This window comes from Dermacentor silvarum, chromosome 1 (assembly GCF_013339745.2).
Source record: "Dermacentor silvarum isolate Dsil-2018 chromosome 1, BIME_Dsil_1.4, whole genome shotgun sequence".
Classification (NCBI taxonomy): domain Eukaryota; kingdom Metazoa; phylum Arthropoda; class Arachnida; order Ixodida; family Ixodidae; genus Dermacentor; species Dermacentor silvarum.
The window spans coordinates 348,812,675-348,826,872 of NC_051154.1; the positions used below are offsets into that span (position 1 = coordinate 348,812,675).

At 47.4% G+C, this 14,198-nt stretch overlaps 1 protein-coding gene across 8 annotated transcripts in view; it reads right to left on the bottom strand.

Moving 5' to 3' along the window:
- LOC119437407 (uncharacterized) overlaps window positions 1-14,198 on the bottom strand; it is a 408,649-nt gene that overhangs the window by 220,052 nt on the left and 174,399 nt on the right. For 7 of the 8 annotated variants that reach the window (XM_049660506.1, XM_049660507.1, XM_049660509.1 and 4 more), the window contains exons 1-2: window positions 2,872-2,952; window positions 2,064-2,119 (exon numbers count right to left, since the gene is read on the bottom strand). In XM_049660506.1, the coding sequence (XP_049516463.1) occupies window positions 2,064-2,100 (37 nt within the window). In that variant the 5' untranslated portion in view covers window positions 2,101-2,119; window positions 2,872-2,952. Of the gene's footprint in view, window positions 1-2,063; window positions 2,120-2,871; window positions 2,953-14,198 lie in introns of those variants that run through there. The other variant, XM_049660503.1, reaches the window with a different exon arrangement.

Below are 14,198 nucleotides of genomic sequence, written 5' to 3' on the forward strand. Positions count from 1 at the left end.
CGCCACGTGTGTTGCATTGCACAGTGCACGTTAGGAAAAAAAGCATAGCAATATGACTAAATATATTTTGACTAAATGAGGTACTGCATTGAATGCTGCACTATGGGACAGTACCAGAGAAAGCAACCATTTCACAACACTGAACAATTCTGTTTTACCTATAAAAGTGCCATGACAATGCTCCAAAACTAATCACTAAAAGCCATTAATTTTCAACTGCAAGAGGCAAATGGAAGTTCAATTGGATAGGTTAAATAATGATGCAGGTTGTCATGTGGCCCATTACAAGGTACCATCGATATGAATCTTACATGCATAAATGCAGTGGTGCTACATATCTAACTTCCAATCGTGTGAGTATGGACAGTGCTTTGGTAGGCGACACAGATGCCCATGAGACAGCAGCCTCCTAAAGAAACTTCGGTCAAGCTTACAGCAGCAATAGCACAAGCTTTTCATTTTTACAATAAAAACGAAATATGACCGAGTGCACACAACAGGCAGGCACAAGAGGCCACTAGGCACTGCCTGGTGTGAAGCAATGGTCAAAGTTATAGATGTGCTCCCTGCACTACAGACAATGTAAGTGATCAGTGTGAGTACTGTAATCCCTCACACAGTTCTATGCAGTTCACAGACAATTGTAAGTGTACCATGGCATGGTGGAGATTTTAACATGGCTTTATTTAATTTTTTCTAGCTTGTTTTGCTTTGTACGCTCATTTCTTGAGCTCAACTCGAAATTGTGAGCTATCTTTTGCTTAGAACTACAACCTGCTATGATATATGGGAGGCATTCCCACTCATGGCCCAATCACCACCTCGAGAGTAAAGTGTTTTAAATTATGGGGTTTTACGTGCCAAAACCAGTTCTGATTATGAGGCACGGTAGTAAAGTGTTTTAATTTTTTGAAAAATTTCACGCACAAAATACAACAGCAAACAATCCCACTGAATGCATGGGATGCTGGCAAATAAAAATGCATGATATGGCCAGCACAACCAACTTTGAGATTGTCAATACTGCCATCATTGGTCAAGCCAAAAAAATAAGAACATGATTCAGGATTTTAGGATGAAAACAAGTTGTACCACACTGCCTTATACCCCATCACATGCATTCAAAGAGCGTTAAAACTGGAGACAACTGAAACATTCAAACCATTGGCTCCTTTCCACAAGCTTGTGCAAAGGAGAAGGCTCACGTATTCCAATAGTGTTCAGTCTCAATTGTCTTTGAAAGTGTGCAAGTGACAAGAGTATTATGCTGCTTCTCTAACTTAACATATAAAAAAAAAAAAAAAAGCATGAACTCTGAGGGGCAGTGGAAGAAGGTATTAGACTACATTTTATTCTCTGCCATCTCAGCATCATGGTGGCATCACAATGTGCACAATGCAGTTGGTTAGCAAGTGACCCCAAACATTCAAGTTAGGCAGCAAAACAACTCAGCATATCCACTCTTGAAATTGTGTCACAGTTTAAACAAGCTGGCAATTTCACACCTTGTAAATACATGAATTAGACACTGCCATACTAGACACAATGATGAAACCCTCACTGCTTGTTCCCTTCAACACGCTCCTACAATTAAGTCACATAGTGATGTGTTCCTCAAGAATGGAATAGTGCAGCACAGTTATGTTTGTAAAACACCTGGTTTCTGACACTGTAAAGTGGGGCAGGTGAGGCAGCAGTTGTCATTTTCACTGCCTTTGTGGGAGGGCTGTCACGCTGACAAATCATTTATCAATCAGCTACCAATCCGATGAATAGTGATGACAGAGCGGCTTACACTTCATGGGTCTGATACCTGCAGTAGGCACCAGATAGTAATTTCAGACCTTGGCCTCATGGCCTCAGTGTTTAGCGCACGTGTGCACTGACGAGCTATCTAGCTCTAAACTTCAGCAGGTCGCTATGCGTCTGCCGCCGACAGTGCAAAAACAGCAGTATTGGGTTTCAGTCGCGCCCTTAAATATGCCACCCATCGCTAATTAAAACATTTGAAACCTTCTCTACACAACACGCAGTTGAATACAAGAGTCTCGTGAAGTGCCTACCTGTTGGGTATCTGTGCTTTAACATACGTCGGCTCATCGTTCAGTGGTTAGGGTTTCTTCGGAAGGCCACGAAAGGGTGGAGGGAGGGCGAAAAGAATAAAACGAAAATGCGTCACACACAAACACAACGTTGGGCGAAAGTGTCGCCACGTCCGCGATTCACTCGGCTCCGAAAATAAGGAAACAAGCAACGGTGGTACGACGATAGCATCGGCCCCAACATGACCCCACGACGACACGCATCTGCCAACCGGTTGCGTCGAGTTGCTGTAACTGGAAAGGCCATGCTCGCGCTTGTGAGCTCGCACACAAGCGCGAACACAGGGCTTCCGACAACCCTTCGCGCTACGGAAACACCGCCCTTCTTTCCTAAATGAAGGAAACTCCGACAGAGGACCTCAAACACGGCTCATAACTCCCAGAGCCCAGCGCGATCGTGCACACGCCATGTTTCCAAGCGACGCGACGTCGGTGGCACTTTATACGCGCCCTTTACCCGTACATATTCGTACGTGTAGTGTCACTGCCTCACCACAACGCGATCGATATTTATTTTTACATTTTCAGCGCCTGATCGAATGAGTCTTAGGCTTAGAAAGCAGCTGTGTTGTGGTAAACATATGTCACTTCCGTTGGCGACGTGTACCAGCCGCATCGCCCGCGGTGGCGAGGTTAGAACTTCGCTTCGCTCGCTAACTCGTGCCGCCGGCCTTCCTCGCGCAATGAATGGTAGCGTCCCAGCTTTCACCAAAGACGAGCACAATTCAATAATTGCACATCAAAGCGAGAAAAAAAGTGACCTACATACCAGTAGCACCGACCGGTCAGCAGTCCATCCATACTTATCGGTGTTAGTACGCGAAAGAGGTGACAGGTGGCATGGCAGTTGCGAAAAAAAAAGCTGTGCACAAAATTTGTTTCATGCTAGTTTTGGATTAAAAATGATTAAATAGGTTAATAGTAATACAAGACGGGCTAAAATACAAAACAATACAAGAAAAAGTAATCATTTATGACTTATTTTACAGTAAATATACTTATTATTGTTAACAATGAGTACATATTATTAAGAAGTATACAAATGCCACGAATACTTAATCGTACGCTCAATTCTCCACACACACACACACACACACACACACACACACACACACACACACACACACACACACACACACACACACACACACACACACACACACACACACACAAAATCAGGTATTTAGATCTTGTTTACAGATTGAATTGTTCAAGTGTTTAAGTAGCTTTAAACAGCACTTCATCTACTTTATGTATATAATCATCTGATTGTAAGCCGCACTAAAATTACGAAATTGAACTGGTGAACTAGAACTTTTTTTATGTACTGTCCACTTCACAGTGTTCATTTCTTTGTCGTAATAACCAGTGCGTGAACCGGCATATGACAATGGCTAATACGCGAACTCTTCTAAGGCTCGGTTGTTAATGGATACGGGGTCGGATTTCTAATGCATTGAAATAGCGGGTAACATCGACGAATTCTACAGCGTGCATGAACGAAGGTGTAGAAGTCATTGTAATCAATTGGTGAACAAGAAGTATAAATTATAGTAGTAACTCCCAACATAATAAGGACGTGGTAACTATATATTTAGCAGAGTGTCAATGTCCCAGAAAAGAATCGCTGCGAATAAAGAACACTTGCTCCAGGAAACCTAAAAAGAAATGAAATACGTAGGTAGGGGCAGTGCATCACAGTTAGGTTCAGGGTTAGGTTAGTGAGGTTATGATGATGATGATCCCAGCACATACCCACAACGGGGTATATTGCCCATCAAACATGTGGCTCATACACACTATGGGCTGCTATGAGGCATCGGCCAAGAAATGGGGTTATTATTCCATTACAGTAACGAAACTTAGAGAGCAGCAAAATACCAAGAGCCACAATAAGCGCTCAAGCTACGCTCTAAGTTGCGTTACCATAAAAGCGTATAGTGCCGACTATCGCACCTATTCATTCTATTGCAGTGGCAGCTAGTGTAATCCAAAAGGACTTGTGGGACATACTGGGCACTCTAGATGTGGAAGATGGAGTATGAAATGTTTTAAAAGATATCTATAAAAGTAACAAGGTGCTTATAAAATGGGAAAACAAGGTATCTGGGCCTATAGAGATACAGCAGGGGCTTAGGCAGGGGTGCCCTCTGTCACCTCTGTTGTTCATGCTGTATTTACAAGGATTAGAGAAAAAATTAGAGAGGAGCGGACTTGGCTTCAACCTTTCCTATTTCAAGCAAGGAGAATGGATTAAACAGTCATTACCAGGACTGATGTATGCGGATGACATTGTACTTATGGCTGACAGCAAGGAAGACTTGCAGAGATTAATGGACATCTGTGGTAAAAAGGGAGATAGCTTAGGTTTGAAGTTTAGTAAAGAAAAATCGGCAGTCATGACCTTTAATGATAATCAGGGCAGCGAGCATAGGATACAGGAGGTTACGCTGGAGGTGGTGGATAAGTACAAATATCTTGGAGTGTGGATAAACAATGGGGCTGAGTACCTAATGGAACATGAAAAATATGTGACGGCTAAAGGTAGCAGAAATGCAGCTGTGATGAAAAATAGGGCACTGTGGAATTACAACAGGAACGAAGTGGTGAGAGGGATTTCGAAAGGGGTGATGGTCCCTAGTTTGACTTTCGGCAATGCGGTCCTGTGCATGAGATCAGAGGTTCGAGCAAGGTTGGAAGTTAAGCAGCGAGGGGTAGGTAGACTGGCTCTGGGAGCACACGGAAATACACCAAATCAGGGGGTACAGGGTGACATGGGATGGACGTCATTCGAGGGCAGGGAAGCCAGCAGCAAGATATAATTTGAGGAGCGATTGAGAGAAATGGCAAAAAAGCGGTGGGCAAGGAGAGTTTTCAATTATTTGTACATGAGGAATGTTGATACAAAATGGAGGAAGCTGACCAGAAAACTGTCAATCAAATATTTGGACTGCAGGAGGGGTGCAAACCAGGAAACAGCGGTTAAGGAAAAGGTTAAGGAAACAGAGAGGGGTCTGTGGAAAACAGGGATGCAGACGAAATCTGCACTGGGAACATATACAGAACTTTCAAGCAAGAAATTGCCAAAGAAAATATCTACGATAATTCTAGGGGAAGCTCTTTGTTGTTTGAAGCCAGGACGGGAGTATTGCGGACTAAGATGTACCGAGTCAAGTACCAAGGTATAGACACGTTGTGCTGTGCGTGTGGAGAAGAAGAGGAAACGGCTGAACACCTCATACTTTTCTGTAAAGGGCTTAACCCTACAGTGCAAAGCAACGGGGCTGATTTTTTCAAAGCATTGGGGTTTAGGGACAGTGAAGGCAAAATATATACTTTAAGCGGGTAGAAATAACCAAACAGAGGTTATCTGATTGGTGGATAAAATCAAGGCAGGGGTGAAAGTTCACCCACCACAAAGTACAAAATACGTTAATAGTCATGGCTAGGTGGCGTATGCCACCGCCCGGTTTAAAGGGTTCAGCCTCATCCATCCAACCATCCATCCATCCATCCATCCATCCGTATTATTCCAAGTAATATGAGGAGGAGGAGGAATAAACATTTATTGCGGAACCAGCACTTCACACATGGATGACCTTGCGGCCATCCATGGGTGCTGGCTCCTTTCTTTGCAGGCCCTCCGGCCCTGCCCCACCACCCAGCCTTGGACTGGCTGACCACACCAGGCCAGCTGCGAGCTGTCAAGGCCCTACCCTCCGGATGGCGTGACCCCGTTCCTGCCCGCCGGTCTGCTTCGCCCCTGCCATGGCGACACCAACACCTTCCTCTATACCCTCCTTCTCCTCCCACTCTCCCCTCCCCGTTGGCGCTGAGCCGTGCTCCCTCAAGGGCTGCAGAAGATAGCGCCAACCCCTTTCCTTTCCAAATGAACCACTTAGTAGTAGCACTTCAAGATGGCCGGGCGACAAGCCCTCGACGTCCTCCCATGAGGGGACGTCGAGGGCTTGCCGATCGCCGCCGCCTCACGGGCGTGCTGGGTCGCCCAGGTTTGGTCGTCGAGGGCGGAGCTCCGCAGAGCCTCACGCAACCTCGACGAGAGGGTCGTGGTGTTAATGTGTGTGTACTGTGCTGGGCACTCCCACAGCATATGCGGAAGCGTAGCCGGCTGAGTGCCACAGCACCGGCAGTTGGGGGTATTGTAAACTTCAGGGAATATAAGGTGGAGGCGGGCGGGTGAAGGGTACGTATTTGTTTGTAGCAGACGCAGGGTGGTAGCCTGCGCCCGGCTGAACTTAGGGTGAGGTGGGGGGAAGGTTCGGCGACTAAGGTAAAATGCCTTAACGAGATCGTTGTAAGTAGTCAGACTGTCCCTGGTGTCCAACTCGTCTCCAGTGTCTCCGGCGCGGTTGACTAGTCCTCGCGCAATGGAGTGGGTGACCTCGTTGAGGTTGGGGAGGTGTGGGTGGACAGTGCCCGCGTGGGCCGAGATCCATGTCAGGGAGATCATGCTTTCTTTAGAGTGTGGTGCCTGGCGGAGGATACGAAGAGCTTGAGGAGAAATACGTCCTTTTCTGAAGTTAGTGACAGCTGAGCGACAGGTGTGACAGGTGAGATCCAGAGTGGCCAGGGCGATGGCCACTTCTTCAGCCGTTTCGGCAGTGGGGGTAATGACGCTGGAGGCGTGGTGTAGGACTCCATCGCGTGTGGCGACGGCCACAAATCGTGTGCCATGGGAATATTGGGCTGCATCAACAAATGTAACGCCAGGTACACGAGCAAAGGTTTTTATGATTGCTCCGGCCCGAGCTTGGCGCCGGGCCCTGTTATATTCAGGGGGCATATTTCTAGGAATAGGGTCTGTGTGGATCCAGCTACGGATGTCAGTCGGGATCGATTGTTTGGGGCCCTGCTGCTGATGGTAAGTAAAGCCAAGCGTAGATAGAATAAAGCGAGTCCGATGATCGGGAAAGTTTTTCCAGGATTGACCAAGCGGGCGGTCCTCGCCCGACACTTCATTGTTTTCTTTTCTTTTTGCCAAATTAATTGCGATTCCAACGGCAGCTGCTCACGCATCTGGCACGCATAATCGGGTTTGCCCCGCTTTTACAACCGACCATTTTTGTTGATATATAAATGATTCCTTTTCAATTTTACTTCAGTACTATTCATGACGTTTTACACGTAAGCATTTCTATGCCTACTCAATAAGGAAACCCGTCCGCCTGTCACGTAAGATGAATCGCTATGGAGAAATTAATGCATAAAACAAACTAACACGAAAGTAAACACGTCGGCGGGGGTGATTTCCGAACCTACCACCCCACACTCGGAAGCTGGGTGTCTTAACCATTGGGCTAAACACCCACACTTGCAGAAAGTGAATATACCTTAACCACATATGTACGTGTTGTACCGGCCGTACAAAAGAAATGTCAAATGAGAACAGTTTTTATGAAGGCGTTGTTGAAAGATTTGGTCATGGTGGAATAAAAGCCATCTCATATAGGACCACATGTAGAACCGACTTGGAGCATTGTAGACATCAGGAAAATTCCGATTTTGCGAAAATTTAATTATAAACACGCCATATTCTTGGTGCATTTGGTGGTCACGGCATGCGCCTTTCGTTGGGGCGTTCCTTCACCGCGGCCGAAATTCCACCGACCTCTGAGGGCTCATATGCGCTTCACATCGCGCAACACAGACAGATGAGCAATCAACTAGTTGATAAGGATGATATAAGGAGTGATGCGGGGTTATATGGGTCTCCTCACGCGGTTGAGAAATAGCGTGCGCACGGTAAACGGTATGGCTCGTTTAGCGTTCTGCGCATGCGCATTTCGATCCCTCTATTCCGGTACGCCCGCTATTCCGGTAACCCCGCTAAACTAAAATGTCTAATGGTTCGACGCGGATGGATAAGAAAGTTTGATAAGGGCTTATAATGGTCGGATCAATTCTGACAAGGTTAATAAGCACCGATGAGTGTTGATAAGGGTCGGATCAAGTCTGATAAGGTTGATAAGGACCAATAAGAGTTGATAAAGACAGATATAGATTCATAAGAATCGGGTAGATTGCGGTAAGGTTGATACCAATTAACCGATAAGGGTTGGTAATTAAGGCTCGGATCGAGTCCGGAAAGGCATTGACACGGCCGCTGCTTAAAAAAAGGTGCGGCCCGTTGCGTGGCGCCAAAACGGCGTCTCGGGCCTAGTTCTCCTCGCGCCCGCTCTGGCGCCACTGCTCGGGTACAACCGTTCACGGAGAACCTTTCCCACAGCCGCATTTGTACGCGCAACAGTGACTTTAATCAGGCCGTAAATAACGCGTTTTATAGCTGCACAATACAGGTTGAATTTTGAAGTCGTTATCAGAAGTGCCGATTACCCCATATATGTGAAAAGTCTGCCCTAGGAGTGCCAATCTTTTGTAGAGTGAACCTCCAGGGGCGGATCCAGGTTTTTTCCGAGGGGGGGGTCAGCTTCTGTCAGTGATGATGATAGTAGCCTTTCTTATTTGCCGAAATTCAGCGTTTCTGCTCCCGATAAACCTGCGTTTTATACGGCTAGAGCAACACCTGTAGCCCGCCGCGGTGGCTCAGTCAGCTCAGGCGTTGCGCTGCTGAGCACGAGATCGCGGGATCGAATCCCGCCGCGGCGGCCGCATTTCGATGGAGGCGAAATGCAAAAACGCACGTGTGCTTGCGTTGTAGTGCACGTTAAAGAACCACGGGTGATCAAAATAATCCGGAGCCTTCCACTACGGCGTGCCTCATAATCAGAACTGGTTTTGGCACGTAAAACCCCCGAACGAGGAAGAAGCCCTATAGCGAAGCCAGGTATCGGTTTCTCCGAGCTTATAGGAAAAGGACGTTACCCAATACATCCATGTGCTTGGCGGCTGTGCCAAGCACATGGCTGTGTTCAATACAGGGTGTTCAAAACTAAGCTTTATGGTTTTCTTAAAATTAGGCACTGGGAGGCACGCGAAGACCACCTGTGCAAATAAGTTATGCATGTGGCCAGGGGGGCACAAAGTGAGCTGATAATTATCGCTGTGAGCAGCCCAATTAACTCAAATTGAACAATTATTTTTTGTCGACTGCAGTAAGTCGGTATGTTTGTATTGAAAACTTAGAGGCAGTCGTGTTTCTACACAGTATCAGTCGGAAGAATTATTCTAGCGTGTTCATGCTCCGCGATATCCGCCTCCAAATTTCAATTGTCGTACTGCGCAGAGTTATCGAGTCGACGCGAAAGCGGTTTATGCCTTGCGTTCTGTGGAAGGGAGGCATTTTGAACATTTTTAGGGCATTGACATCTTGGTGGGTGAAGTGTTGTCATGAGATTTCTGCATGATAACACCAAACTTAAAGCGGCAGTATGAAATATTCGTTAGCATAGCTAAAAAGGTTTCTGCTATTGATGCTGCAGTTGTTGCTCTTGATTTCAATAAAACTTACAATACTTGGAAATCAGCAGTCACTTTATTTGCGTAGCCCAGGCAAGGACCATGCCCGGTCGTCTAGTCACCATTACGCACGCGCACTGCCCTCCGGCTTCTCCGCTCGCGCCATTATTTCGGCATGGCAGCTGCGCCATCTTTACAGGCTGCACGGCCGCGTGTTCCGACAGTGGTTACGGGTTCTTCGATTTTTTTTTATTTCGCCAATCGTGAGGAGAAGGGGGACAGTTATTATCTTTGCCAATGTCTCCACCGCGTTGTTAGACTAAACGCCGCACTCAACAGCCGCGTCACATCAGAGAGGAGCTTTGCGCCGATCCTCACTCTCTTGCATGCGTAATCATGCGAACGACAATTAAAATTTGGAGTTGGATATCTCGGAGCATAGACATGCTAGAAGAATTCTTCCAAGTGAAACTGTGTAGAAACACGACTGCCTCTAACTTTTTATACAAACATACACACTTACTGCAGTCAATAAAAAGTTACTTATTCAATTTTAGTTGATTCGGCTGCTGACAGCGATAATTATCATCTCAATTTGTGTCCACCTGGGCACATAACTTATTTGCGCAGGTGGTCTTCACGTGCCTCTCAGTGCCTAATTTTAAGAAAACCATAAAGCTTAATTTTGAACACCCGGTATATCTAGCGTGTATTGTTTCTTAAAATAAAATTTGGGATGATCTGTCGCAGGTTCGTTATAAATGCGTATAAGGACGGGTCCGTCTTTGGAGTTCTGTTAGGACACCTTGATTTCCTTAAGAAGGTTTTTTTGTGTTTGGCTGAGACACCTTCGTTTGCTTTGGAGGACTAACACTCCGTTCCAACGAGGCAACCACTACGCTGGTTGTTTACGATATGCGTATCACCGCGTATGAAAACTCACGACGCCACCAACAAGAAGAACGATGTGGCGTAGTAGCCGAGAGCGCGAGCCAGCGTCTTCATGCTTTGTTTCCCACGCGACGTCATCCTTTTACACAAGTTGCGCATCTGCTCCCATTTCTCTATCCATTTCTCTCTATCCCATTTCTCTCTATCCAGACAGCATGGTTGGATTCAGACAACAACTATCCACAAACGACGTCATGCTACAACTCAAAGAACAAGTATTGGAAAGGAAGACTAGCGACTCGAGAGTCATAGTGGGACTGGACGTCAGCAAAGCGTTTGACAACGTAAAACATCAAGCGATCCTGTCACACCTCAATCACCTGAATGTAGGCAGCAAGCTATACAACTATATTAAAAGCTTCCTCACGGACCGAACAGTGAACATAGAAATCAGGGGCACAATCAGAGACAACATTAGGCTGGGCAACAAGGGAACACCACAGGGATCGGTGCTATCTCCTACCCTTTTTAACATTGCAATGATCGGGCTGCCAGAAAGACTCAGAAAGCTAGAGGGCCTCTGCCACACTCTCTACGCTGATGACCTCACTCTTTGGGTCGACAGAGGGGGGAGCGATAGCCAAATAGAAGACACCCTACAAAGGGCAATCTGGGAAACAGAAAGCTATCTGAGACCCATAGGGCTAAAATGCTCGCCGGAAAAATCGGAGTTGCTAATCATGAGCAAGCAGCACGTCAATATCCAGCTCCTGGTCAACAACACCCCGGTCCCAAGGGTGGACAAGATCAGGATACTGGGTATGTGGATACAAGAAAATGGGAGAAACACTGAAACAATAAACAGACTAGAAGCCACGACCAACCAAACTTGCAGGCTCCTCAGGAGGATAGCAAACAAAAATGCGGGGATGAAGGAGGCGAACCTACTTAGACTTGTCCACTCTTTCATCATTAGCAGAATCACCTACGCTATCCCGTACTTAAAAACAACTGAAGCAGAGAGAGACAAGGTAGACATCCTCATCAGGAAAGGTGTCAAAACCGCCCTAGGTTTACCAGCGTGCACATCAACCGAGACGATCCTCAACCTAGGAGTCTCAAACACCCTAGATGAAATATGCGAGGCGAAACTCACGGCACAATATGTCAGACTAACCGGCAGCAAAACGGGCAGATCCATTCTTAGGAAACTGGGCTACCGGAATCCAGAATCGCGAGAGGGGATAACCGCCATCCCCAAAGAAATTGCCAACAGGTTAAGAATACCCCCCATCCCAAGAAACATGCACCCAATATACAACGACGAACGCAGGAGAAGCAGAGTACAAAGACTCCAAAGCTCCCTCCTCCAAAAACAAGGAGTAGTGTACACCGATGCGGCAGAGTACCCAGAAGGGCACTACGCTGCAGTGGTAGTGAGCGACAAAGGTGAGCTAATCTCGAGCTGTAGCGTGAGACACTCTTCACCAGAGGAGGCAGAGATGGCGGCGATTGCCCTGGCAATCACAAACCCATCAACCAGAATAATCATCACCGATTCTAAAACTGCAATCAAAGCCTATGACACTGGTAAGGTGTCCAAAGAGGCCGCCAAAATTCTGCAAGCAGGCAAGGAGAACGTACCCAATGACCTAATTAGAATAATATGGGCGCCCGCTCATAGTGGACTCACAGGGAACGAGATCGCCAACGAGGTCGCCCGAGGACTTACACACCGGGCCCCAGCGCAGGCATACTACTCCCTGTCCAAAAAGCGAGACTTAACCACTTACAGAGAAATTCTACAACACTATAGAATGGGCAGGAGAACTTTTCCTCCCCCCCATAGATCTCTCACAAAGAAGGAAGAAGTAATCTGGCGAAAACTGCAGACGGGTACCTTCCCAAACCCGTATATCCTACATAAATGGCATCCTGAGGTGCACTCTTCGAAATGCAAAAACTGTGAAGGCATAGCGACCCTAAATCACATGCTCTGGGCTTGCCCAGCGCTAAACGGTCTACATGGGAACCAAGAGTCATGGGAATCCTCCCTTCATAGCCAGGAAGAACATGCCCAAAAACAAGCCATCTGTCAAGCCCAGGCCGCCGCCGGAAGCCAACTGATTCCGGCCGACGTCTAGGGGGGAGGTAGGCGGTGAAAGGGGGAGCTGCGTCTCACCCCGATCACCCATACTCTCTGACGGGTGCAAATAAAGTGCTTTCTCTCTCTCTAACCAAGCGACGCCATCGTAGGCCCGCGCGCTGGCGTTGGCCGCTGACGTCACGCTCCCCCACTTCGCAGCCGCTGCTCGAGGCTTCACCCCGCTCCGCGAGAACGCCCACTCAGATAAACGGATCCGGTGGCTTTGAGCCTCCTATGCTTAATGTAGAACAATAAAACTGCGAAGTTACAATGAAAAACTTGTAGCGTACGAACGGTACTGTGCTCGTGCTGGATATTGTCAACGTGTAACTGTGGTCACAATGAGTGCTACAGTTAAAGAATGTTGCCTATGCGTAGTTCTTAGTTTAGCTGTTAGTTATTATTTATATATGAACACTTCAGCGAGAGACCTCTTTCATTAAGCAGGTTGGTCGCGAAACCGATGACAGCCAATGAGGCAACCAATGACACCCCAAGGGGGAACTAAGTTGATCAGGCGCGAAGGCGCTCGCGCGGACATCGGCGTGCTTGGCAAAAGGGACATCCCCTCGTTCATTCGACGCCACCGACGGGACGAGTAAGGCACGGCCGGCGCCAGGAGGTCCAAGGTGTTCATGAGAAAAAATAACTACGGCAACTTCGCGACACCGCACCCCTATGGAATACAACTAAGCTTGTGAGCGAGCTAGCTTTACTTCTACATGGCTAATACCACTGGTTCTCGCGAAAAATACTTTTGAAGAATGCTGGTGGTCATATTTTTTTGCGACAGGGCCATCCCCCTGTCAGCGAGGGGGTGATGCAGAAATCTGAGGGGGGGGGGGGGGGTCAGGACATCCGGACATACCCCCTGGATCCGCGCCTGACCTCAATGCTCTCCACGAAGGCTGCCCGCTCGACTCACCTGAAATGAAAAGAAGTGCTCTATTACGAATGGATTTACGTGTTTCTTCAAGACGACTTCAAGCCGATGGATCACGTTTATTTAGAAGATGAATGCGAAGGTATCGCTCAGCGAAAACAGTCCACGGTGCCGCACCCGATCCAGCCCAGCTTCGTTTTTCTCTTCAACCGAACTCCCCTCGCACGTTTCAATATTCTCTCTGCGCTGGCAGTGGCACGGCCGCTATATAGGTAGGTAAGGTAGTAAAATTTATTGAGGTCCGGAAGAATCTTCACCCCCTTTTCATAGGTGCAAGACTGCGGGCCGATCCCGCGTTGAGACGGGAAGGCTAGAGTCAGGGAAGGCCAAGCCTCACCGCCGCATCGTGGGCCTTCTGGACAGCCCAGACTTGATCAATCCATTCGTGGCTGTTTTTTTACATTCAAAAAAAAAAAAAAAAAAAAAAAAAGGTGCGGCCTGCTGCATAACGTCGCCGCCAGTGGGCGAGCGCGTCTCGGCTGAGTTGACAGTTGCGGCCGCTGTTTTTCCTGGGTTCGAAAAAAAAAAAAAAAAAAGTTTCCTGGGCTGCGCGTTCTTCTTCTTCTTCTTTTTTTTTTTTTTTTTTTTTTGCATGTACGGCGGATAACCGGGAAACACAGTCGGGACCGCATTCGGAAGCAAGAGCCTAATCTTCGTGTTCTTTCTCAGTAAAATGTAATGAACATGCCAGCCACCTGTCGCTTGCATGGCTCCCACTTGCTTCCTTTCCCTGACGGCC